Source organism: Pestalotiopsis fici, assembly GCF_000516985.1.
Source record: "Pestalotiopsis fici W106-1 unplaced genomic scaffold PFICI_Scf_10, whole genome shotgun sequence".
Taxonomy (NCBI): Eukaryota; Fungi; Ascomycota; class Sordariomycetes; order Amphisphaeriales; family Sporocadaceae; genus Pestalotiopsis; species Pestalotiopsis fici.
In genome coordinates this window covers 1851173-1877087 of record NW_006917100.1, presented here as the reverse complement: position 1 = coordinate 1877087, position 25915 = coordinate 1851173, and the positions used below count along the sequence as shown (strand labels likewise).

At 50.5% G+C, this 25915-nt stretch overlaps 6 protein-coding genes across 6 annotated transcripts; 2 read left to right on the top strand and 4 right to left on the bottom strand.

Moving 5' to 3' along the window:
* Positions 1 to 10731: 10731 nt before the first annotated feature.
* Positions 10732 to 11785, bottom strand: PFICI_12798 (uncharacterized protein; the record flags this gene model as incomplete). Its single annotated transcript, XM_007841379.1, has 4 exons — positions 10732 to 11138; positions 11222 to 11542; positions 11593 to 11686; positions 11738 to 11785. The coding sequence occupies 4 exons, from the start codon at positions 11783 to 11785 to the stop codon at positions 10732 to 10734; spliced, it is 870 nt and encodes a 289-aa protein (XP_007839570.1).
* Positions 11786 to 12305: 520 nt separating this feature from the next.
* PFICI_12797 (uncharacterized protein) lies at positions 12306 to 13307 on the bottom strand (the record flags this gene model as incomplete). Its single annotated transcript, XM_007841378.1, has 2 exons — positions 12306 to 13147; positions 13211 to 13307. 2 exons carry the CDS (start codon positions 13305 to 13307, stop codon positions 12306 to 12308), a joined length of 939 nt encoding a protein of 312 aa, XP_007839569.1.
* A 676-nt stretch (positions 13308 to 13983) lies between these two features.
* On the bottom strand, positions 13984 to 16314 carry PFICI_12796 (uncharacterized protein; the record flags this gene model as incomplete). Its single annotated transcript, XM_007841377.1, has 1 exon — positions 13984 to 16314. One exon carries the CDS (start codon positions 16312 to 16314, stop codon positions 13984 to 13986), a length of 2331 nt encoding a protein of 776 aa, XP_007839568.1.
* A 1602-nt stretch (positions 16315 to 17916) lies between these two features.
* PFICI_12795 (uncharacterized protein) lies at positions 17917 to 20159 on the top strand (the record flags this gene model as incomplete). Its single annotated transcript, XM_007841376.1, has 6 exons — positions 17917 to 18395; positions 18452 to 19001; positions 19061 to 19108; positions 19181 to 19365; positions 19437 to 19559; positions 19625 to 20159. The coding sequence occupies 6 exons, from the start codon at positions 17917 to 17919 to the stop codon at positions 20157 to 20159; spliced, it is 1920 nt and encodes a 639-aa protein (XP_007839567.1).
* Positions 20160 to 20408: 249 nt separating this feature from the next.
* On the bottom strand, positions 20409 to 22778 carry PFICI_12794 (ATP-dependent RNA helicase DBP7; the record flags this gene model as incomplete). The annotated part of the gene is made up of 1 exon (XM_007841375.1): positions 20409 to 22778. One exon carries the CDS (start codon positions 22776 to 22778, stop codon positions 20409 to 20411), a length of 2370 nt encoding a protein of 789 aa, XP_007839566.1.
* A 1213-nt stretch (positions 22779 to 23991) lies between these two features.
* PFICI_12793 (uncharacterized protein) lies at positions 23992 to 25291 on the top strand (the record flags this gene model as incomplete). Its single annotated transcript, XM_007841374.1, has 3 exons — positions 23992 to 24475; positions 24646 to 24895; positions 24970 to 25291. 3 exons carry the CDS (start codon positions 23992 to 23994, stop codon positions 25289 to 25291), a joined length of 1056 nt encoding a protein of 351 aa, XP_007839565.1.
* Between the last annotated feature and the right edge of the window lie 624 nt (positions 25292 to 25915).

Genomic DNA, 25915 nt, shown 5'->3' with positions numbered 1-25915 from the left:
TCCCTGCGGTTGCAGGCTGTCGCCCTAGCACTATCTATGCGGCCTGATCGATCTACATATTCATACCCTTCTGATGATGAATTTGCTTGTGTGGGTCTAGAATGCCACAAATGTCGCCGCTGGGCCGCAATTGCTGAGTGAGTTGTCAGGAAGAAAGAGATATCTCGAGTGCTTTTGTGTATTCGATTATATTGGTGGGATTGGGCACCTACACTTTGAGTGCAATCATGTGATGACGTCAAGGGACCATCAGCTGAAAAAGCAACAGAATACATAGTAAAGGATCGATGGTTTAGTATAGCCATGTACAAGTAGCAAAGTCCATTAGCACCTCTTTTCCTTCTCCCTCCAAATCGCCAGCACCATTTACGCCATAAGCTAAGTTGTCCTTCCCAACTTCTGCTCCATCCTGACTAGAAGAAAAATTCACCATTTGCCTAGGTAGGTAAGGGAGGAGAAGCTTGTTGTATAGGCTCGGTCTTCAGCCCTCCGCTTCAACAAGAAGGATGGCACTACAATCTATACATAAATGGAGCCATGGTGAACGCAATGCCAAGAAACTATACGATTGGTCACCAAGCTGAAGAGTGCATACTATGGTAAACGCTGTCCGTGCTGCCGATTTGAAGCCATCCAAAGTCTCTGATTGCTCGCAGGAGAAACTACCGGTTGAAGGAGTTACTGCAGGTCTTGTCTTGCACCGTCAAGAAAACGGATGTGCCGACACGTGATTTTCGACAGGGCCCGAGTCGTTGGTACGATTACAATGATCCGACTCCTGCACCGACTGTGTGGTTGAGCACTCCGCCGACGTCGTGTGTGGCGGCTGACCGGCGCCGACTTTTCATGAATATCCCACCATTGCGCATCTATCCAAGGCATGGAAGCATGGGGTTTGATCTTGCAACCTTCAGATCCCAGGCACTCGGTCGTGAGCATAAACTCTGCTAAGATCGACTCAACTTGCTAGTCAGACTAGACAATGCTTTCCCAGCTTCATCATGCCGTGCCGGTAGCCAAGGTAGGTATACATCAGCAGATATCCGAGGCGAATACTATTCATTGCTTTGCTTGTGATGATGAGTGCCTGTGAATCAGGTACCAGTAGACAAAAATCAAGCCAGGAAAACGGATCAGTACATCCGTAGGCAACCCGCAGAAGAAGCCTCGTGGAAATCAGGAATTCTGTGGCGAGTGCACTGGAGGGAGCCCCGCCAAATGTAGAGCTGAAGTATCACAAGGAGGGTATAGTACCCTTCGGCTATGAACATATGGTTCTAGGTACGCTTGGACTTGCATCGGGATCGGCTCACTGCCACTTTCTGGTGGTCTTATTACCAAACAAAACTGTCATGGTCGCTTGTTATACCCTCAATTGCCATGAGTATACCAGCCTATATATGGTCTCATGGACGTGCGCATGGTCGAATTCTGCATCATGCACACGAGAAGACAATGCAGATAGCCGGGGTATTTGAGAACGGCCCCAACAACGTGGTATATATGCGATAAGTATACCAACACATCGTCCACTCTCTGTCCGTTGCAGCCCTGAGATGGCGACGCACGTCAGCAACTACTAAATCAAACTCTTACAAAGTGCCGTTCATATCTCGGTGTGATTTGTTGTGTTGGCGGGTTCCGTGGATGCAATTCGGGAAGGGTCGGGCACCGGAAATGGACCGTGCCAAGTAATGAAGCTGCCCAAACTCCTTCCTAGCACCAGTCGCGCAAAACAAAAAAAGTATCCAAGCGGTGGGAGAAAAACGACAGCTCACACCTGCTTTTTACATATTTCCTTCCTGCCTTGTGACAACCTGGTTTTCGCGCTTGCTCTTGCATATTTCTGATTTCAGCTGCATATTTACCTATGCATGTACTTCGTACGCTATATACCTTTATGTATGATGTACCTAGTGTACTGCTCTATGTGATCGATCAATCGATTCATCTTTTTTTATTCCCTCCCTTACAGCCTCGATGCATTTCACGCACTGATCTCGGCACCTCCATAATGGCCAGCAGCAATACCTTGGGAAAATTACACCAGATCTTTTACAACAATTTTTGATTCACTGGATTATGGGTACATTGCGACGGGACAGTCGGTGCAAAGGGCATGCAGGCGTTTACCAGAAACAATGAGCGGAGCGTTGCCTGCTGCGCTATGTGCGCCTGCCAGGGCTACTGGGGGGTTCCAGCAAGGGCGACCCATGCGAGATCCCGCCCCCTAGGTAAACCTTGCTTAGTGGACTCGGCAATCTTAGTGGGCGATCACCCGTCGCCCCAGCGTCTCTTCCATCTCTTGACCCCACCAAAAGCCTGCCCTGCTGGCCCCTGATTCCCTGAATGCTCACCTAGGTAGGTTACTAGGGATTTGGGAGTTATTCTCAAGGTTCGAATCTGCCCGACTGGTTCCATCTATCTAATGCCACGGTCGACGATAGCGTCGAGTCCGTCAAAACTCTGTCGCAATGTCTTGCTTCTTCGTTTATTCTCTCCAGGCTTCTACTTCTCATCAACGTATGATGGCAGAGAATGGAGAGGAGGCAGATTACGCAGCAGTAGACAGAGCAAATACTCACCGAGTCAGTCTCATCGTTCAACTATGCCTCTTCTTCATTATGATCAACACGCCTGGCGACACGGACTTCCCGCCCGGCAGTCTGCCTAGTCTTACCCCGTGTCATCCTCAATAACCTGGGGGCTCTGCCTACTACGCCATTACTTACTCGAATTCCCACAATCGTAACGCCGCGCGAATTAGTTGGTCACGATGAGGCTCCCTGCCAAAGGAGAAAGGGGAGGGAGGGGGAAAGAACCTCTTGTTGCGCTACTCAATACTGTCTCAAATGTCGCAGCACAACTCCTTGTTCGCACGACTCCTCCATCTTGGAACATTCGTAACGTCGAAATAATCAAATTTCCAAGGTATCGCAGGCACACACGCGCGCGCGACTGAACGTTGTAACGCTAATCCTTCTTGACCTTGCTTGGGTACGGCCGTACTGTGCTCTTGTCCTAATTTGGACATGGACCGCTGTGGCAATAATCGTGGGGACATTTTTCAGTTGAGTTCAAGCCTTTCTTCACTCGATACATACATACGCAAGGGGTAAGCATGGACATCCAACGAGAAACTCAGGGCAAGGTTTTTTCCCAGGGCCTGGCACCAGATTGCGCATTTCACATTGGAATTATACATGCATTCTCCTGCATATCGCGCAAATTCCCGTGTACCGCCCATGTAGGTACGCTGGTTGCAGGAAACCTTCATTACCTCGTTGCAGAATCCAATCTCCAGGCTTATATTCACTGTTCGTGTTTTTCTCTTGTGTAGGTATTTTATTATTTTTTTTCGTCGTACGTACCTACTCAAACTACCCGAATAAGCGGCCTACATCAAGTGCTTGCGTCTCTGTCCACCTCAGAATGCACGCTATTGTACCGTAGCTGCACATGGAGGCCGCTTTGAGTCAAACCTAGAGATAACCGGGAGACAGCTTTGCTTTTATCACAAGTTTCATTCATGTCAAAAATTCTCGAGATATACTCATCAATGACTTGCAGATACTCCAACGTCGCATCATCTCATTTCCTGGAAAAAAAACGAAAAGTTCTATTGATTCGGGGACTAGACTCGCCGTGGCCGCTGCAAGAGAGATTGTAACGCATCCGATCAAGCCTAACCCGATGCCGTGATACAGGATAACCTGTCAGGTTGTGAAATACCAATCAGGATGCTGCTCGGTCTCCATTGAGCCTTCCCAAACATCATACCGTTGTCAACATTCGACACTCCCCGCGGGGCGATGGAAATGTGTCTATCAAGTAGAAGAGTGGCGCCCTTTGTGGCTGGAAACTATTTTGTTGACAACCGCCTTCTCCCTTTTGAGAAACTTGCTGGTCCGTCTTTCGTCGGCCCCCAACAGAAACAAGAACCTGGTGCCTCCTGGTCACCTCAGCCCTTGTCGGACCTGCCACCTCACCTGCTGCTATTTCCTGATGGCTCAGAAGAAAACCTTCTACTCAGTCTTGTCCTTGTGCTAGAGTGTAATATTGCCCATGAGCCTCCCGGATCTTATTTGGCAGAGTAGAGTGTCACTTCTGGGAAGACTGAGACATTTCTACTAGTGTTCATGCAGCCACATGGGACATGGGACGAGGCCATTCGGCTCAGGCCGAGTTAAGCCTTCGAGAAGTCTCTCTCTTTGTTTGTTGTTATTGATACTTGAGCTAGTAGCGCCCCTCCTGAGCAGCCATTGTCCGTTCTGGACAGGAACCGTGCTTGAGCAAGGGTAAATTACTGGCGAAGGCTTGCCTTTCGGAAAGGTTCGGTTGCTGCAAGCACGTCTCCATGGCAAGTGAGATAGATACGTTGTGTCGTGCGTTATTCTCTCCCTTGATACGGGCGATATATGCTAGTATAGGCGAGAAGCATGCTTGAAATTTCGGAAACAATTGCGTTTCATCTGTCGTTCGACCCCCTGGCCTGTCCAAGAACAGTAATGGGAAACGAAGGCCAACGCTTGGTTACATTGAGATCACGCACGGGAATACGGTGTCTCGAGATCTTGCGGCCTCCCTCTGGGACTTCTCCGGGGGCCCTGACCTCTGGGAACTCATATCAACGCTGCGCCCTCATGTGGTGCGACTGTGACACGGCATAAAAAACTGCGATTGATCTGTGGTAACGAGAAGTCGAGCAAGGAACTTGAGCCAAGGTGATCTGATGGAGGGGTCCGACCAATTGGAAGGCCAATTGGTTGGCTAAGCACGGCAAAGCATCACGAACGTCTGCCCACAGACTCGTGCCAATTGATACTGCGCGCACGCACAAACATAGGCACTGTTCTGTTGACTGCCTCCGTTAACTAAAGGGATTATGCTTCTGTCCATGCAATCCAGCCCAACATTACCTGCAGTTCTCCGGTGTTCGTTTTCTCCCACGGCCCCTCTAGAGCGGCCCTCTGGCATAGGGTGCGATACATCAATCTGCACGATAATGCCACTGGTATTGCAAAGCTGAAATTGCTCGCTAAAAGTCTCCATACTAGGACTGCTTCGTGTGGAATATATGATCATGACAGTTCGTAACTCGCATCAGAGTCCCTCGGCTCGTAACCAGGGCCGATACACGGCCCGCGCCCGCCCACGTCTAAACATCCCAATTGACGTCAAAGAATATCGTGTATCATGCCTTCTTATCAAACTATGGATGATGATATCGCCTCTCCTTTTCGCTATTCGCAATCGACGTTGGGCTGAGACTGACGCACTGTCTTACGTCTGCCGTCGCGGTTCATCGTCGTTCCAATATCATGGTAAGTGTAGAACACGGGTGCTTAGATCCTTCTTTGACTTGCACGTGTGTTGCGGCTCGCACAGAGACAGTGGATTCAAAAAAAGACCTACGTGGGAAAGAAACACGGATAGAATTCTTGTGCTGTCAATTTGGACAGCGGCTGAGGAGAAGACTCACGATCGCCACAGTCACCTATGAATCTACGTGATGGGTGATCTTGAGTCTAGCTTGATGACAAAGCTCATATCTGATGAGGCCTAACATTCAGTCACAAGAGATATGGTATTCAAGATTATTTTGCGCGTCTAAATCCTGACATTCTTTGCAGCAAGCAAGAGACAACGCAACGGTCTGGACGCACAACATCAATATTTCCAAATCTGAAGCAACGATGGAACCAAGGAAATCGCTTCAGTTTGAGAAGTTTCTCGTCTTGAGATATTATCCATGATATATAGCCCCTCTCCCCTCCTTGCGACTGCTTAAGCGCCCTTTGTGGCCGCGTCTGTTGAACAAGAGCCAGAAAAATGGTGTGACCGAGTTTGCGTGCTTCTGGGAAACAAAGGCACGCACCCGTTTTTTCTTTTCCATTGTACCTCATCTTGGGTCTTGTTTCTCGATCCTGCAGCAACGCGCGTGTTACAATTATTTTCTATTATTCTTTTTACCCAACTTCTGGTTCTCTTTACGCCCGTAAGAGACATCTTGAGCCCGTGGTGCTACGTACGCTCAAGCTTACGTATGGTATCCCTCCTTTGTCGTCAGAGCTGCCCCCCTTTTTAATTTTCTGTTCAACTTGAAAAGCTCGTGAAGGGTGGGGGAGAGAGAAAGGTCTCTTCCGACGATGAGGGAATTCATTCAGCCGTCACTGTATCGCTGAGACTTACCCATCACTCGGTTGCAAACCGCTTTGAGAGCTGGTTTCCTATTTTGGAAGGCCTGGTCTTCTCGCACCAAGCTCCCATGTATGGGTATCGAGTCGGCGCAATGCTGAGCTTTTTGGCGAGTCATCTGATTGTTACGCCTAGGTCATAATCATATCGAGTGGTTTTGAAGGAGGGAAGCATGCTATCAAGGTTGGAGTCTTGGCGTCAACGAGGCACGGGAGCTTCTTGGTCAGGTAGGTACGGCTCGCACAGCAGTGAGAGAAAAGAACTACTTGCCGGTTAAACCAGCCAAGGTTCTCCAACCACGTAGAATACTTTGTCTACCTAGGAGTACTTGGGTTCTTTCACAACCAAGAAAACAGACACTTTTTCTCACGGTAACTCTATCTGCTACATCAATTATGCCCCGATGCGAATGGCAACGGGCAGCGTGGCACCACACGACTGCGCGCTTCCCCGAGATCATGTAGTCCGCCGATGACATGCATCATCGCTGGGCTGGGGCGAAGAACTCAGTCGAAGAGTGCAGTTACTTATTCGTGACTTGAGTAGAAGAGGAGATATAGCCGTGTTCACTGGCAATGTATGTTTCCCGATACTTGAAGAGAACTAAGTAGCTTTACAAGCCGCCCCCAAGCGAGTGTGACGTGGTTCCTCTCGGCGCGAGATTGTTCCAGCCCAGACTGACGGATGGGCCGGCATTGCCATCCCCAAAACGTGTGACCATCAGACATGGCGATACATGTATACTTCTTTCCCACTTACTCGCCTTCTCTCCCTCCATTTCCGGCGAAGTCAGAGCTGGGTGTGAGCTGACAGAATAGGAGGAGGGAATGTGATTTGAACGATTGGTTCTCGACTTGTTCCCGAATGTACGGGACTTCCCTAGAGACAGCCGACCCCAGTTCGAACCCAGCCCAGCATGTAACCAACAAAAATCAAAAGAGTGTAGCTTGGCTGCCTGCCTTTCTGCCCTTGCCTTCTTGTCTGCAGCTTCCCGCCTCGGACTTACAGATGGGAGAGGGCAGAGGTATGTTGAGCTTCGAGGCCGCGAGACACGACCCGAGCGGCGTCTTTCGTCTCGGGCTAAGAATAAGTTTTGAACTTTCTGGGCCTTTCTCACCAAGGAAAAAGTCCTGAGACCTTTTCCCTTTGCCATTGTATGATTCAAGCCTCTGGTTCAGATTTCAGGAAACTCTCTTTTCTCTCTCTCATTCTCCGCCTCCTTGTCGACTGCGAGGGTATAGGGAGATTTGCTCTCGCTGTGATTAGGTATGAACAGTAGGAGTCCATTGAGACACCATGCTCTGAACGAGTCTCGCCTTGTCAGACAAGGAAGCGATCAGATTTCCGCTGCCAAAACAGAACCGTCCAACCGCTCCGAATCAACTCCCCCTCCTTCTTCTCTCTTTCTCTCTCCCTCCCTCCCTCCCCCTTCTCTTGCTCCCTCCTAGAGACTGTGTCTCACGGCGCCTCGATCGAGCGCGTGGGTTTTGTGTTCACCACTGAATGCTGAAGAGGTACAAGAAGGATGGGGCCTCATGGAGGGCAAGAAAACCACGCAAGTCGTTTTGTGTATCTTGGGTCATGTTAAAAATGCCATTCTGTCTAATTAACCTGTCAACAAGATTGACACCTCTCAGCCATTGCGGCGCACACAGATACGACATTTGATGAGGAGGATCCTTGGTAGGGTGGAACTTGTACCTTCCCCCCCTTCCCAGCTTACTTTTGGTATATGTGAATATAGAAGCAGTGCGCGAAATAAATCCCGCTCTCATAGCGTGTGATGCTGCCCACGTAAGCCCGCTTGGTCATGGTGAGGGAAAAGTGATAGTTGTCACGAGTAGCGCTTTTCTCTTTCCTCCGGCCTGGATACATGCAAGTATCCGTTTCCGTCGAGGACACAATGCCAGGGTTCGCTGAATCTGGATCAGAGAGTGCGCTTGATCGTGGCCCTCGGGGGAAGTTCCAGCAACGCCCAAGAGACAAACCTCCCCGCTTTGCGCCCTCTTAGCATAGCACGACAAACCGTGCAGTCGTTTGTCCTGGGCTATCCACAGCCCGTTTCCCCGACGGATTGGGCATTTACTTTTCGCACAGACTCAACGAGGCCTGGCACTAAGGCTATCGTCTTTTCCCAATAGTGGCCAAAGAGCCTTAACCTGGGCGACACTATACAGGCAGCTCCCACCCCCATGGCCCGGCCACCCAAAATATCCCGCAGCTTAGGGAGGGTGGATGAGGCGGTAGAGTAGAGTAGAGTAGAGTAGAGGGCCTGGCCCCGTGGCGCTCCAATGGCCTCCAGGTCGCGGGTACACGCAGGACATCTCAGACAAGGCTCGCTCGCGGTGGGGCCCTATTGGGCCGGGCCATGGCAAGGGTGACCTTTGTTTCGTTGGTTTGATCTGGGGTGGATAGAGAAAAAGAAAGAGGCGTCCTGCGAGGATGATCATCCGGGCTCTTGGAGGCAGAAGAGGGGGGGGCCACACTGGCGGCGGAGGCGGAGGCGGCGCATTCGCTCGTCGTTGCTTTTTCTTATGCCAGGTGGGACGGGAGAGAGCAATGACGGGGAAGGTGGGAGAAAAGAACAAGCCCCGACACAGAGGGGGAAAAAAAAAAGAGGGCTTGCCGCGTCCAAGAGAAGTAACAAGCTATCCTAACGTTGAACTAGCTAGAGGATGGTTATGAGGAGGAGGAGGAGGAGAACAGAAAAAGAAGCCCAAGACCTGCATATCATGTACTGTACACCAGCCATAACTAGTTTCTCACGACGATATTCTGGCTTTTTCAGCCAAATGACCCCCCAGCCAAAAATGGCTGGAATAGGTCATTGCCCACCCTGACCAAGGCCGTTGGCGAGTTATGCTATTCCTCTTTGGATACACGCTTGCCTCGAAGCAAACGACGCTGCATGTCTCCAGTTTCCCAAAACGTTCATGTCGAGAAAAGCATCAAGGTTCGGTCATGTCGAACCTTAAAGGACGTTTGAGTATCAGGAACACGAACTTAACGGCCCCAAACGTACAAGTTGGGGCCCGCAGGTACCACACCCTCTTCTTTCTTCCTGACCCAGCCCGTTGGAGAAAGCGTCCATGTATGTAATAGCCAACAGAGCCTTTTTTGCTGACACTCCAACGGTACAATAGTAGAAAGAGGGTTTCCCTTTCCTCCTGGCTACGGCAAGGTACCCGGGAGTTACCCATCAGTGACATGTAAGGGCACAAACAACCTTGGGCAAAAAGGCAGGCCCTTTGAAAGTTTGTGACCGTCTAAATGAACTTAATCCTTCTTTTTTTCCTAGAGAGATGACGACGACGACGTGGTGGGCTTTTTGGGGAGTGGTAATTTGGAATGACAATCTCCAACAAACTCCTATCTCTCTCTCTCTCATCTCCTGCCTGCATCTCGGTCCCGGGAGGATGGGGGGATGAACGAGTCGTCTGCAGTCCACCTGGACATTCCCATGAACGCCGGACTTTTTTTTTTTTTTTTTTTTCTCAGTCTCGCCGAAGCAATCTTCTTCTTTTTTTTTCCTTGACGGAGGCTGACCGCAGAGAGTTTGCGTGAGGCGTTTGCGGTTTAAGAGCTTGTCGCATGGACACGTCGACGAGCGACACGGCTCGCGGATGACGTTCCGCTCACTTTTTCTTTAACTCTTTTTCTGCCTTCGCGTCTTTTTTCTCTCTTTGAAAAAAAAAAAAAAGACGCGGAAAAGCTCGCTTGTTGGCTTTCTCCCGCCGATCTGAAACCTCTCACTCTTCCCGATACCAAAGAGGGAGAGGGAGAGAGAAAACAACGCAACTGGCAGGCCTCGAAGCTCGATAGCGTCCATCAAAATATGGTGGCTCTTCGTTTTACCCCATCAGAGCTTGAATCTGAGCCTTCTCCAACACCTAATGGTGTCTCAACTCCTATGCTAGACTTCCTGTAGGGTAGGAAAATGCGACTTAGTGCAGATCTGACCAGTCATATGATATTGGGAGAACTTGATTTGCTTGAGTACGCTCTATATCATCATAATCGTCATCGATAATCGTGCTGAAAGTCATTGTGCTAATCCCCTCGTGAAATGAGAGTGGTGATTGCGCGGGCTAGATCTCCTCCATGCTGTAGGCGGATTTATCAATGACATAATACACTGTTATTTAGCTCCTCGAAATGCTGTCCGCGCGAGGATCAAAGCCATCAACAGCTACCTCGTGATGCAAGTTTGATTGGCGCAAATCTTATGAGTGATGGCGATCCGTTCTGAGTAGAAGCTCGATCGATGGACCAGCTAGTTGCGCGGAAATGTGCGGCACAATATGACCAGTAACCCCTTGGCCGAGTAAGAGAGAAGGACATGCGAATGCATTCCTCAAGCGACCAGTATTTCATGGAAAGTTCCGTTGATTTCTATATTACTATCACGAGCAGGACACGCCTTTAGTAGATGGAAAAGATTGATTGTAACTGGGCACAAACCTTTCCGCCACAAGAGCGAACCCCTTTCATGCCCAGCAGAGTCTGAAGATGACTACCATGTGCCAAACGTCTCTAGTGTATAGTGCCGTCAAGATCGCTGTTCTCATGATGCATTTGCTTGAAAAGAGGTTCCCAGACCGTGACAGCCCTGTTACTAGCCTCCCCATTACCCAACGGCGTCTTTTCTACCTCGACAATCTTGTCCGCCGAGGCCTCGACGGCGACGCCGTACCTGTCATCGCCGTCTTGTAAGAACTCGCTGTAAGCACGGACAATGGTGTCGACGGGAGTCAGGTAGCGCTTCTCAAAGGCCTCGACCACTTCTGGCGGGATAATGTTCGTCGCCACAAGGCCGGGGCACACGACGTTCATCTTGATATTTTCCTTGATCTTCAGCACGTCAGACACACCGCGCATGAAATTGAGCAGACCTGCTTTGGCCCCATTGTACTCTGGATATGTAGGGTGTGGTTTAAGCGCTGCCCAAAAACTCAAGTTAGCATAGCCACGCATAATTAGTCTGTTCATCGTTCTAGACTCAAGTACTGTTGGAGTTGCTGACCTGCCACACTCGCCGTGCCAATAATCTTGCCTCCCGGAGGACTGTTGTGACGCATAAAGTGTATGGCGAGCTGAGTCCCGTAAACAAACCCCTTGTAGTCAATGTCGGTACAGGTCAAATCAGGAGCGGCCGGGACGTCTTCGACGCTGGCATTCTTGTGCGAGAGAATGTACACAGATGACCGGTCTACCACACCAGCATTGGCCAGCAGAGCGTCGATACGTCCCCATTTCTTGTAGACCTCTAGGAATGCGTTTGCTTGTGAGTCGTACGAAGATACATCTGCGTGAAAATATGCAGCATTGGGTCCAAGACTTTGTGCTTGAGACGGGTTAGCTAGAGCAACAAGGCAGATGAAGTGAGTTTATTACCAATATCTTGTCCACCTTCATCATTTACGTCAAGCAACGCAACTAACCACCCCTTCTCGACAAAATGCGTAGCAAGCGAAACGCCCATACCAGCCTGACATGTAAATGAATACAGCATCTGTCAGAGTATATAGGCTAAACTCACAGCTGCACCTGTAACAATGGCTACTTTCTGATCGTCTTTAGATCCCATCTTGTTGTATGAGACTTGACGTCCGAGCACCCGTGATGAGTATAATCGTGGAGTATACACTTCTTGTTGCTGAAGGGAAATAGGTTCATATTCTTTGGCCAAATAAATAGACAGTAATTCAATCTGCAATCTGGCCATGATACAACGCTCTGCCTTTATACACCTTTTCTCGGATGAACTCATCGGCGAGGGAAATGACTCCGCATTCTCCCAACTCGGAGTCTGTTGAGCACCCCAGGAACTCGATATCCAGAAAGACAGAGACAAAGCCGGTCAGCCGGTTTCGCCAATGATATGTAACTGCGGGGAACCACAAAAGATTTCCCCCGCCATCTTCAACGTAGGATTATAGCTTTTTGATAAATCGGGATCATAAAAAAAATGACATGAGGGCGCAGGAAGTGAGGCTGAAGTTCTAGTTGCGGTGACACTTGTATTATCTATATGGTCCGAGTAACCACATCAAGAAGCAGTTCGAACTGATCGTCTCCCACCACCGCCACCGCCATCACCCTCCTATTTAAGCAGAACGCCTCTCTTTGCCACTGATCAAGTACACACCGGCGCGCACCTGCAGGAGCGGATCATCCGAGGCCTCGACGCCTTCGACGCGGGGAATCGGGTCAAAGATGATGTGCTTCTGCTGTGCCGCCTGGTCCTCGGCGACGCCCTCGAGCCTAATGGTTCCCAGCTCCACGACGGATCGTTCCTCGGGCCACTTGACCGTGTTGTCATTGGTCACGTCGCCGTCTTCCGCCACCTGCGCGGTCAGCTTGAATTCAACGGCGGCACCGCCGCCCAATCCCGACAGTCTCTCGGAGATCTCGTCAAAGAGAAAGTCTGCGCTCTTGCCCTGGAGCTCCGTCTCGTCCAGGTACGCTTCCCCCGCGACGGGGACGACGCGGTAGCGGATAAAGGTCTCCTTTCCCGCGGCCGAAATGAGCTTGAACGCGTTGACGGCATAGTATTTTTGCCGCGCAAAGCTGACTGGTGTCGGCTTGGGGGTTTGTACAAAGGCCAGCGCCTTGGGGTGGGTGGCGATATAGTCGCCCCCGGTGCCGTCCCGCAGCGCCGCGAAGAGTGCCAGGGCTTCCTCGCCCGTAGTGCCCGGGAACGCGTCGACCGAGTGTGTCACAATGTCCGTGTGGATCCGGCGCGGCGTCTCGGCTAGCAGGAAGCGGAGGGCAAAGCCGCGCGGGTTGCCGTTGGGATCTGTGTCGGGGAGCTCGGGAAAGCCCGTCGAGTTGGAAAAGCGGCCGAGGATTGGTGTCGACGGGTTGTTAAAGTGCGACGCCTTGGACAGCGACTTGGCCGTCTCTGTTGGCACAAACGTACCTTTCAGGAGTAATCCTTTGGCATGAGCTAAGAGAAAAGAAACAATCATCAGTATGAGAGTCACGGGAAAAAGTTGTCATCAAGACTAACCGGGACGAATTCCTGGGTGAGGCCCCGCAAGGTCTTGAAGTACATTGACAAGACCCTGGCTTGTTTCAACGACCTTTGTGTCTGACGGGAGAGGCATTGCTTCTGGTCTTTCGTGTAGATGCTGTAGCCTTTTCTTATTTTTTTATTTTTGGTCCTCGGTGTTCAAGAAGTTGATTGATATCTCAGCTATGAAGTTGAGCAACCATCACATTGTCCCCTTTCCCTAAAGGTCGACATCAGTCACAATATATACACCTCCAATCTTACAAACTGCCTGACAAACAACCCAGTCATCGTATTTGGAATAATGCACCCGGGCTTGGACAAGCATTACTTCTATTCGCTTCCAATTGGCAGGCGTCAACTATTCAAAAGCCTGATGTGAAGACAAAGCGACCTCGGCTACAATGATGATCATGGGGTAAGCTCGTCCAGAATAATGACAAGCTGCAAGCCACAAGAAGTGGGAGGAATTCTGATTGGGTCATCATGATTGGAAATTTCCCGTGCGGTGGACATGTGTTGGTGGATTACTCAGCCCCAAGCATATGCGAATCCGTCAGCGACAGGCCAAAGCATGTCAGAGCACGCCTTGCTTGAGTGCTATGATGTTTCTTAACCACACGCCTATCCAGCCTTACGACTGATTTCACTTTTGAGTCGAGAAATTTCCAAATCTAGGCAGAGGCTTTGTTTAGTCATCATGAATTGACAGTAGTTGTACACTGGTGTCTATTATGCGCCTCTTCTATGCCTCATCCCCAAGCCCTTTGCTAGCCAAAATCATCGCCTGAGCCCCGAGTTTCTACCTCGTCGCCCAGTGTCGTGTCTCTCAGGGGGGCAGCTTCTAACGTTGCCACCGTGCCACCTGGGAAGCCCGCCGTGCTGATTCTTCTTCCCCTGGTATTGAGAACCTCGCTTTCTTCGTCTACTACATCATTGTCGTCGCTGGCCGAATATTGCCTATCTTCATTGGCCTCTAATTGTTCGTTCAGACGCTGGCCTATTCCAAGCATAAACGCACTTGCTCGTTCAAACTTGTCAATGCCATGCTCAGTTGGAAGATCGCCGTACATGCGCCGTGCTTCATTCAAACATCGCTGGGCCTGAATGAATTTCGACTGTGCCACCCAGGCGTCAGCCCCAAATATGCTCCACAGGGCTGATTTACGCCGGCGTCCACCGAGATATTGAGTGCCGAGCCCATCTTTTGATGCATAACACACGGCCAGACGCTCCTTGATGAGTGCGTCACCGACAGGCCCAAGAATCTTGCTTTCGAGGAGCCGCAAGCCCCATCTAGCGGCATCGTCAATGCTTGATCCGCCCCGAAGACGGAGCAGCTCTAATCCCATGATGAGACAACGCACCGCTCCGTACGGCGCCGTGCATCGAGTTATGTAGGAATAAAATGCGGCTTCAAACATGGCATCTATGGTCTCGGAACGTGTCTTGGCACTGATGTTTTGAGGCATAATGAGCAGACTCAGAGCAGCCATTTCGTTGGTGGCCGCATGGTATTTCCAAGCCTTATCATTGTTGAAATCTCCCCGCAAAAGGTCATATGTCGAGTATGCGAGTTTCCAGTCGCGAAGCATAAAAGAATAGTCGGCCAGTTTGCGCATAATGGCCTCGGGCGCATCCTGACGGTAGAATCCTGTAGAATCGTAGTTGCTGCCCGAGATTTGTGTGCTTCCCGAGCTTTTCGATGTGCTGCCAAAGCCCCAGCGACGAGTGAGGCCCATCAATCGGCCAGCAACACCTCTCCGCCTGGAAGCTACTTGATCATTCCAGACTGACACGTGTCTCTCCATTGTAGGAATAATCGACTGGGTCACCATCTCGCGAACAAAGGTCCGTATTGCCGTGGCGTCAGACTCGTATATGTATCTGGTAAGGTCATCAAGCTCGTCCTGTGCATCGTGCCTGTGGATGTTTGTAATCTCCTCGGACGCGGACATCCACTCGCTTGTCGGTAATGGTGTACTGTCGTCGTCTGTCGCGGCACTTTGAGTACCTCGTATTCTGAGCAGGTGGCAATGCAAACCGAGATTTCGCTTCATCTGATCAAACAGCGACATGGATTTGGTAATATCGTCCTTTTCCTCGTCGTGTACCAGGACGTAGTATCGTAGAAACTCAGAGTCCACCCAATCTGGCATTTTCTTTTCTCCTGAGCTCGAATCATTGTATAGCTTGCGCAATGTCTCGATAGGTGCAGAGTTGCGTGAGCTTATGGCGATTACACATGCTACCGGGTGTGCAAATGTCTCGTGAGGTGTAACGGGCAGGCCAGAGAGCAGACGCCGCAGGTAGAGCGAATAATACGGCGACGGTACATCAAGGTCGAGCCCATGCTTTGTAGCTATCGGACTTTGTCCAGAGAATGGGGCCGACTCTTCTGCATAGTCCAGGTGACGGTCAACAACTGCCTCGACATCAGCAAGCCGGGGGCCCGATTTATTAGATTGTTGCTCCTTTTCCACTGCCCCCGAAGTACCATTGTTGAGTGGCCCCTTGAGTGGTTGAGGATGTTCAATGTCCTCGCCAAACCTGACAAAGTGTATGGAATAGTCCTCATATGTACGACTAGCGCCATTGCTGTCCCGGATGATGACCTTGCCCTGCACGCGCTCGCCGAATGGTCGGAGGAGCTGCCATAACCCTCGATCGAATCCCTTGTCTTTCAGAAGTTGCTCCGTATCTTCGGATGCATACACGGCGACGTGTGGAGCAAACGCGTGAACAAGGAGGTTCAGCGGGTCGCCTGGAGTATCGCCGGCACCGTCGATCAGGGCTCGCGCATTATTCGAACCGACGCCGCCAAAAACGGAGCCGGAGCCCGAGGTCATGCGTGAGAGGGGACGCGGCGCAGGTGAGGAGGAGCGCGACCCAGGAGGCGAAAAGGTCGAGGCATAGAGGGCGGCTGCCGACGGGGCGGAGCGGCGGTCTCGTATGGGCAGAGTAACCTCGGACTGGGAGAGCGGCGTGCCATGCATGGAGGCTATCCGGGTCTTTTGGACTTTCAAGCCCGCCGATGATGCGGCCATGGGAGGCGCTGAGATGGGCTCTGTTGGAGAGTCATGGTCAAAGCTGGACGCCATGACTCTGCTTGGATGCTTGGCGATGCTGGCATCTGCAGTCGCCGGGGGGAAGAAAGCAGGTTTATTGATGATGGTTGGGCAACGAGACGAGAGGCGGGACTCGTTATCGTCGGTTCGGGTTGATGGAGGTTTCTAGGGACGAGATCAGTCCATTCGAAGCTGTTAGGCCACTACCATGGCATCGACCAGACTCTTGAGCAAAGAATGTCCGCGGTTATCTGGCAAGCTGACAACTTTCAAATTGATGGGGGCCGTAGGTGGCAGAATTCGAGATTATTATGTCACTTGTCCCCATTGACGCCGACTGCGGGATTCAGTCAGGTCAAGTCAAGTCAGCAGCCAGTTAGCCCAGTCAATCAATTAGTCGGTGTTGGTCCCCTGCGTCGCTGGGCCCTGGGGTTTACAACACTATGTACAGAGTGCTAGGTACGTACCTTCTTGGCTCGTCGGCAGCTGGGGCCAATTGAGCCCACCACTAACACACAAAGACAAACGGGAGGATTTCATCCAATCATGTGTGCATATGGAGATAAGTTATGTAGACGTCTTTGTGCCATTTGTTTTATTGAGCTGAGTCTCCCCCAGTAGATGTGATATGAATAAATGATGGTTTAAGGTCCGACATAATTTTTGTTGGAATGATTCGCCATGGCTTGTATACTTGTTTCGGTTGTGAATATCTGCACTGACGTTGTTGACCTTTGTTCATATGGTTGATAGCAAATACTAAAGGCAGCTAATTGCCACTGCGCATAACTCGCCTCACAACACCAATCCCGAACTTTTGAATGCTTTGGTCTGCATGAATCAAAGCTTCATTTTGAAAAAAAAAAAAAAGTCATTATCTTGAACGTTCCAGAACTCACTGATTCTACAATTGAATATCACAAGCGTAACCTCTTCTTGTCGATGTGAGATAACGTCACTTGCTATGATGCAGCAAAATCAACACGAGAATCACCCGTCCCGATGTAGGTGTTTAGTCACTTAGGTAATCAATAGACGAATGACGGTTGTGAGCACAAGACTCGTCTTATGGATGCAAATCTTCCCTAAAACTATTGTCCAACCAGCAATACCATCGTTTTTTTGACGCACTTGATTTGTTTTAAGCATCATTATACAGCAAAAGTACCTAGGTATGCGATTGCATAGCAAAACAGTCCAACTGTGGTCTTCTTTACCGATGTATTGTGCCTTCAACAAGTGACTATTTGGTACAATTTCTACTAAAAAAGTCTTCTCTGCGAAGCTTTTCTCTGCTATGACCATCGCTACAATATGGGTTCAACGGGCCATGTTCATGCCGATCAGGCCCAGTTTCCTATCTGGCAGGTCGTCACCCAGGTATAATACTACCCAGAAGAGACAACCCCTGTCTCGTATATCGAGACGACCAGCCGAATTAGTGGACTTTCCCAGGGATGAATGCCATGGACATGGATGCCAATACGAGAAAACCATCACGAACCTCATGCGATTGTGCATGATTCTTGATATCGGGGGAAAATAGCACAACAAAGATGGCGGCAATAAAAAGGCAGCAATGGGTACCGCCATGTGGGAATCTTGGCTTGATCAGTATCCCATCGACATTTCATCATGGCACTCAGATGCAAAATTGCCACGGCGCTTCTGGCGCTCGTCACTGCTGCTTGTGCATCCATATCACAAAGAACTCTCGTGCACGAGAGACGCAGTGCACATCATGAGGCCGAGTGGGCGAAGCGAGACCGCGTACCGGCGTCGCACTCGTTTGAAATGAGAATTGGGCTCAGGCAGCGAAACTTGCACCGTGGATACGAATTGCTCATGGACGTGGCCGATCCGGCCTCGGCAAATTACGGAAGACACTGGACGCAGGACGAAATCGCCGGCATGTTTTCCCCGTCGGCGGAAACGGTCAACCTGGCGAAAGATTGGGTCGTGGCCTCTGGCATCGAGACGGCGCGGATTGCACATGGTGCAAGTGGTGGGTGGCTCGTCTTTAATGCCACTGTCGACGAGGCCGAGAAGCTCTTGGGTGCCAGCTACTGGCTATATGAAAATGATGATGGTCAAGTAATGGCCGGATGTGATGAGTATGCCAATCGTATGTTCTTCATGACATGGGAAATTACTAAGACACCATTTACAGATATCGCATTCCAGCCCAACTTGCGGAACACATTGACTTTGTCTATCCTGGCGTGGTCATGGCCGAGAGCAGAACAAGTCCGAGGCCGAGGCGAAATCGCCGAAGCGTGAAAAGGTCAGAGCCAACCAACATGGCGAATAAGCGACAGGACTCCACGTCCTGTGCAGAGGTGGTTACTCCTGATTGTATCGCTAATCTCTACGAGATCCCGCCCGCCGACAAGGCACACCCCAACAACTCGTTTGGACTTTACGAGAGAGAATGCTGGTACCAAGATGAAGACCTCGATCTCTTCTTCAGCAACTACGCACCAGATATCCCTGTGGGCACTCGACCGCTGAATCTGAGTATCGACCTGGCCGTCTGGCATTACAACGAGAGCGACACGAGCATTAGTATCCCGTCTGAAGCCGACCTGGACACAGAGGTGGCTTATCCGATCGTATACCCACAGAATATCACTGTATATCAGGTTGATGATGAGTACTACCACTTGTACCAAGTACAATATACCGGCTTGTTCAACACTTTCCTGGATGCCATTGATGGCGTAAGTGACTTGGACAATGGCAACCCATTCTCGCAAGGCTAATACATTCTCTTCTACAGTCGTACTGCAACTACTCGGCGTACAACGAGACGGGCGATGATCCGACTGTAAGTACTGAGCACATTGATCATGAGCGCGAATGAAGATCAGAAGAGCTGACTCGACACTTTCAATTGCAGTATGACGCTGTATACCCCGATACCCATACCGTCGTGACCCCGACCAACCCTGAGCCATTTGACCCGGGTACCTACAAGGGCGAACGGATGTGCGGTGTATACAAGCCCACCAATGTCATCTCCATGTCCTGGGGCAAGGCAGAAAGGAGCTTCAGTGTCAATTATCAGATGCGCCAGTGTGATGAGTAGGTTTACACTTCCAAGCAACAGCCGACGAAATGCGGGAACTTTGTTGTTTACTCGATGATATTCACAGGTTCATGAAGCTCGGCCTTCAGGGAGTCACTGTTGTCGCTTCTTCGGGAGACAGCGGCCCCATTGCGAGTTTGCAGTGTGCCACTCTTGATCTTGGTACCTTTTGGGCATCAAGTCCCGGCAAGTGAGTAAATCTGTTCCAGGTCGGCGTCATCAACGCGAACGACTGATCCCCCTTTCCCTGCGCAGCTGTCCATATGTCACCTCGGTGGGAGCCACCATGCTGCAAGCAGACGGCAGCGAGAGAGTAGCCAGGGACGACACGTGGGCCTCGTCCGGCGGCTTCTCCCGGTACTATACCGCGCCGGCATATCAGCAGTCTGCGCTCGCCACCTACTTTGCTGACCACGACCCGGGCTTTGGCGACTCCTACTTCAACCGTTCTGGCCGCGGGATCCCGGACATTTCTGCCGTGGGCTACAACATTGCCGTGGCCGTGGCCGGAGAGCTCGGCACCGCGGACGGGACGTCGGCGTCCACGCCGCTCGTGGGCGCCATGATCAACCGCGTCAACGAGGAGAGGCTCGCCATTGGCAAGGGCCCCGTGGGTTTCATCAATCCGGTTCTCTACGCCAACCCGACCATCTTCAATGACATCACCATAGGCAACAACTCGGCGTGCCGGGTGACCGGGTTCCAGGCGGTTGAAGGCTGGGATCCCACGACCGGCTTGGGCACTGTGCAATATCCCAAGCTGTTGGAAATCTTCATGGATCTGCCGTAGCTTGATGATTAGAAAATTGTTGCCGGTAGCATAGAAGTTCACGGTAATTTTCCATCTGTCAAGAAACACCAGACAAATTTGGTAGTTTTACAAGATGGGTATTCGATTTTGAGGATTCTTCTCGACTTTATTTCTATGAATTGAACCCTTATCCTTGTGTACAAATGAAACAAGGTTGCGCTAACGCCAACGCCATGCCAATACTTTTTTTTCCCTCTCCCTTCGTTCTCAAGGTGAATATTGCCCAAATCATCCGATATTGAATTCGCTGGAAGCACTCATTACAGCCTTCATCTTCATGCGCATACGCTTGGCGGCATCCTCGTCAGCCTCGCCCAGTGCGTCTTCCTTGTCGGCGCCTCTGCTCTTTGACGAGCTACCATTCTCATCACCCGCCTTTCTCTTTCCAGACTTTGGCTGCTGTCCGGTCTTGATGACACGTCTAGTAGAGGGACCTCCACCAATGCCACCGGGAGCCTCGCGTAAACCGAAACTCTTTGCTGTGTGGCCGAGGTGCAGCTGCGAAATGTCAAAGAAGACACGTTCGTCCTTGACGTGTGTCGCGTAAGCCCTGATGTGGGACCGGAAACCCTGTCGCGCAGAATCGAGAAGTTTGCTGCAATTCTTCTCTGCCTCGAGTAATCTCTGCTCAAGATGCAGCTGCAGAGCTTCAGCACGCTTGAACGGAGACTTTTCACTTTCGAGAACAGGCGCGGGGTCGTCCGTAGCCGAGGTTTTTGGCAGCGTGATTGGTGTAATGAATGCCTTTGCAATGATATCGTCTGAGGATTGGCCGGTAATGTTGGGTGCCTGAAGATGAGGTATGTAGCCCTCTTCACAACCGGGTTGTAGGAAAAGAACGGCTTTTCCAGTTCGACCAGCACGTGCTGTTCGTCCCATTCGGTGAACATGATCAGCGACAGCGAATGCAGGGTCATACTCAACGACCAAATCCACTGCTGGGACATCCAGACCTCGAGATGAGATATCGGTTGTGATCAGGACGCACGGATCTTGTTCTGCCTTGAATGCCGCCAAAGTTGCCGTGCGAACGGGTTGTTTGAGGGATCCGTGTAGCTTGAACAACGAAATCCTCGGGTTCGGAGTCGATGTAATGTAAGCAGCTTCAGCGACTGTGTTTGCTGTGAGTGATCCATCCTCAGTCAATGGAGATGATGGAATGGACCGAAGGAGCTCAAAGTGGAAGTCCACTGAGTCTGCGCAAGAAATGAAGACAATGGCCTTCATTACTGAGCCTTTCCTTGCAAAGGTAGACTTGAGCAGTGCCATCAAGGTGACAAGTCTCAACTTTGCAGCGGCAATTACATACGATTGCTTGAGTTGAGCGGGGGCCGAGAAGACTGAGTCGTTCATCTCAACATCTCCAGCCGAGTCCGATTTCGTTGCAGTAATATGCACTGCATCCTGCAGGGAAATCTCACCGAGCTTCTGAACATTCATCTTCATTGTTGCCGAACACAGGACAGTCACACGCCTCTGCGGCAGTTTGTCCAGTTTGACGCCCTCTTCATTTTGCTTCTTCAGGTCCTCTTGCCTAATCTTGCCCACGATGGTCTTCAATTCGTCCTCGAAACCCATCTCCATCAGTCGATCGCCTTCATCGAGTACGAGCCACCGCACTGTTCCCACGTCGAGAACCTTTGTATGATCTAAATGATCCGACAGACGACCAGGAGTTGCGATAAGGATATTGACGCCCTTCCTGATGCGTGCTTTTTCCGACTTTTTGCTCTCACCACCGATGACCGTTGTGCTTACGATCCAAGGGGCGCACCGTAGGAGCTTCTCCAAGACCGTAGCAATCTGCTTACACAACTCTCTAGTCGGTGCCAAAACAATGGCAAAGAGGCCGGAGTTGCGATGTATCTTGGTGCCCGTGCTTGTACCATCTTGGTCGTGGCTGAGGGCCATTATGCGTTGTACAATGGGCAGGAGGTACGCCAGTGTTTTTCCGGAACCGGTCTCGGCCTGCAGGAAAGCATCACTATCATCGTTGATCAACGGAGGTATCGTGTTTTTCTGAATAGATGTCGGTGCCTTCATCTCCAGCTTGGTCGAAAGGTGCTGAGCAATACGCCTCGAGAGGCCCAAGGCGTGGAAGTTCTCTGCCTCATCTGACAGAGGCGCATTCGTAGGCTTTGCTGGCTCGACTTCCTCCGCGGGAACTTCGAAGACGGTCTTCTGTTCTGGATTTGAAGAGAACAATCTCGATGTGACTTGACCCGACTTCATCAATTGGTTGTTGCCCTGCCTCGCACCACCACCAGAGCTGGGCTTTGCGCCGGCTCCTGGTCGGCCTGCCGGGGGGTTTGATCTCCATTGTGGTCCAGCTTCATTGTCTCCAGCTCGATCGCCGAAAGTCCTCTGTCGTTTCGTGGGTCTGTCGCCGTCGTCGTTGTCGTTTCGACCGAAATCGCGAGCCTTTTCCACTGGAGTTCCATTGGCGCCATCCCAAGCCTTGTCGCTGCCACCTCTTTTTGCGCTGCGCTGAGCATGAACTCGATCTCTCCAGCGACCGCCTGCAAACTTGACCTTTGGCTTCACAGGGGCAGCTCCTGTGCCAAGGTCAAAATTCAGGATCATGCCACTGTCGGCCATCTTGTCGTCGTCTTTGGTGGTATGCTGGACAGAATGATGTCCAGTCGCATTTTTTGACCGGCAAAATTCTATGAAATTTTGGCGGTCAAAGGCGCTAATCAGTGGGGCTACATCAAATATGGGTACGCTGTTGGCGGGGTCCGTGAAAGTACAGCACCAACTGCGCAATAAGGGTGTGTGTACTTCGTAAGGTAGTAGGTATGTACTTGGTGCACATGTGCATTCCAGCTCTTGCCCGGTACTTTGTGGGATCAATTTGAAAGGTAATATTTATAAATATGTGAGTATCGCAAATTGAACATAGCTGACCCAACCATCCCGAATAGAATAGACCCAGGCCTTTGAAAACAGTGCACAACCTGGGTAAGCACAACTTACGTGATGATCCTTGTGTGTTGTGCAGTGCATAGTACTGAATCAGTACTACTAATCCCCAGTGCCAAATGTTCAAAAGTTTCATTCAATTTTAGTCTCTGTGATCCGCTTGGTACTCCGGTCGTCAATATAGTCACTATAAATCACCAACTTGGCGTTCTCCAAGAACAATATCCGATTACTTGACAAATCACGTAACCTTGATCCATGTGGTGCCATATATGGTGTTTGACAAGATGTGGACCAGGCCATCACCCAATATTTTCGACAAGGGGTTTACAACCATCAAAAAGACGTGATAATAAACGATGCTAACGACACTGCTATATCTGTAATGTGTTCGCCCATTGAACAGAGTTCCCCGCATCAGCAGCCATTTATGATTGGCGATAACTATCGACCAGCAATGTCACCCGCCAATCTTGATAGCCTGTCGCCAATGTTAAAACTTCGAGAGAGAGAAACAATAAATTCATTTCCACTTAATCATGCATCACAACGTGCCGCCGCTTTGCATAGACTGCCCCTTGCGCCTAGATACTGGAGCTATGCCCGACAGAGCCTTGTAAACAAGTCCAAGTCGCTTCTGCCTCCAGATATTCCCCAGCTTGGCGTAATCGATGACTCATCCGGCATCTTTGACAATGACTATGCGCTTCTGTCAATAGACGGAACAAGGACATATATACACTGGCTTGGCGCAGTTTTCATGCCATTCTGATGAACTGTTTGAGCATTCCGCCACTCACATGATTCTTCAGCCTGTCCGACTCGGAAGAAACTCATCTCGGTGCCAGAATCAGCATCAGGAAGGCACCAGATTGGCACCCCATTCGCCATGACGGTCGTGGATAGGGTATGCGATGCCGCGGTGCGCAATCATGCACTTCTCGCAATCCTATCCGAAACAGAAAATGCAGTAGAGAGTCTGTCACGACAAAAGACTCGTGTCGCTGAGCTAGACACGAGTCTATCGAAATTACGCCAAGACATCCAGCACCTCGACGAGAAGCGCAAATCGGACCTGAAGAGGCACAAGTCATACCGCGACAGCGTTGTCAAGAAATTGGCGTACCGCCTCAGTGGCCAGAGCGATGAGTTTTCACTTCGCAAGGAAAAGGAGGAAAGCGAGTATTTGCAGGCACTACAAAAGGAGCGCCTCGCCAAGGAAGAAGAGAGCAGGCTTTTGGTAGAGAGACAAGAGGCTCTACAGGTGCAGCAATCACTTCAAGATGTAGTTGAACGGCGCAAAGAAGCTCAGAATGAAATTGAGATGCTCTACGACAGCATTTTTAGTGGGCCAACCCCAGAGTTCCCAGAAGGTGAGTGGTTTATTAGTATTCGAGTTTATTCTACCCCTTATATAATTTTGTTTAAAGAAAGTGTATGGGGTTTGAAGAAGAAGAAAAAGACTTTCACGGTTTTCAATGATTCGATCCCCTTTTTCAATTCGTAGACGAAAAATAAAAAAGCTAATATGGTTCAATTCAAGAGGATGAACTAGAGTCCAAGGCTGCAATAGCATTAAATGTATATCACTGCGCAGCAGTCAAGGATGAGTCGAACCGAAAGATTGTCAGGATTCTCACAGAAGCACGACAATTAGCAACCAAGGGTGTCGCCGATATCGTTGCAGCTCTGGAAGGTGGTCAAATGGCCTCGACCGCCTCCGTGAGGAGAAGATTGGGCAATGCTGACCAGGCGTTGAAGAAGATGCAAAGCCTAGTCAGAGGATTGTCTCCGTACGTACCCCAGATCTGCGCAACGAAGAAGAGGGAAGACAGGAAGCTAACATTTTTTTTTTGCCGTCCAAAAGTGCTTTCCAAACATTACCAGCCGTGAACATCCGCCTTCAGCTGATTGATGACAGAGTATCTGACAATCCATGGAGCATGACGGTCTTTCGGGACAAGATACGCGATTGGAGAGCTGAAGCCCAAGCTTGTGTAGATGAGCTCGACAAACACTTGAGCACGGCAAGGTCCAAAAGCGATCAGAGCCACCAAAGTATGATTGCCAAGTCGCAGGATCTGGTCGAAGCTAGAACAACCCTACAGTCATGCCGGACTGAGATTTTTGCCATTATTGAATCGGCCGAGGATCATGCAAGGGAGGGCGAAAGCCCACCACCTTACTGATGATATTGTATTACGAAACTTTTTCATTCGCGCCGGCGTTCAGCCTGGAGGACCATGTCAGATTATGGTATCTGAGAAGCGGCGGTCTTTGTGCCCGGAATATTCAGCTGCCATGATTGGATGACGATGGAGCTGGCCGACGCTCAACAACATGATGCAAGTCGAACGGAGGAACGGCTCTAATGTACCGCATTGGTGGCAACTGAAATGCGCAATTGGTTTCATGGGTCACGGATTTGGTAACTCGTTCAGCTCACCAGCAGCAGCCATGTAGTCTATGCGGTATGTACAACGGGTTTATACTTGGGATCTGACTGCTTCGCCGGAGCTTTGATAGGATACTGCGTCCGTCCGTGAACGATCATGACCATTGTCACACTTACACATGTTTTTTCTAGAAAGAAGAAAAAGAGGCCCGGGCAGCCATCAGCCTGGATAACTCTCTGCAGCCCATCTATACGACGTGCACACATCTGCATATACCAGCCCGGCGGTTGGGCAATAAATGGGCATAGAGAAAGGCCCGAGTGGAGCCGATATGCACGACAGCGACCGGATCTGTGGCTATTGTGCGCCGCCGGAAGAGATCCCTGCCCCGGTTCTGCCAGTCATACAGAAAGAGAG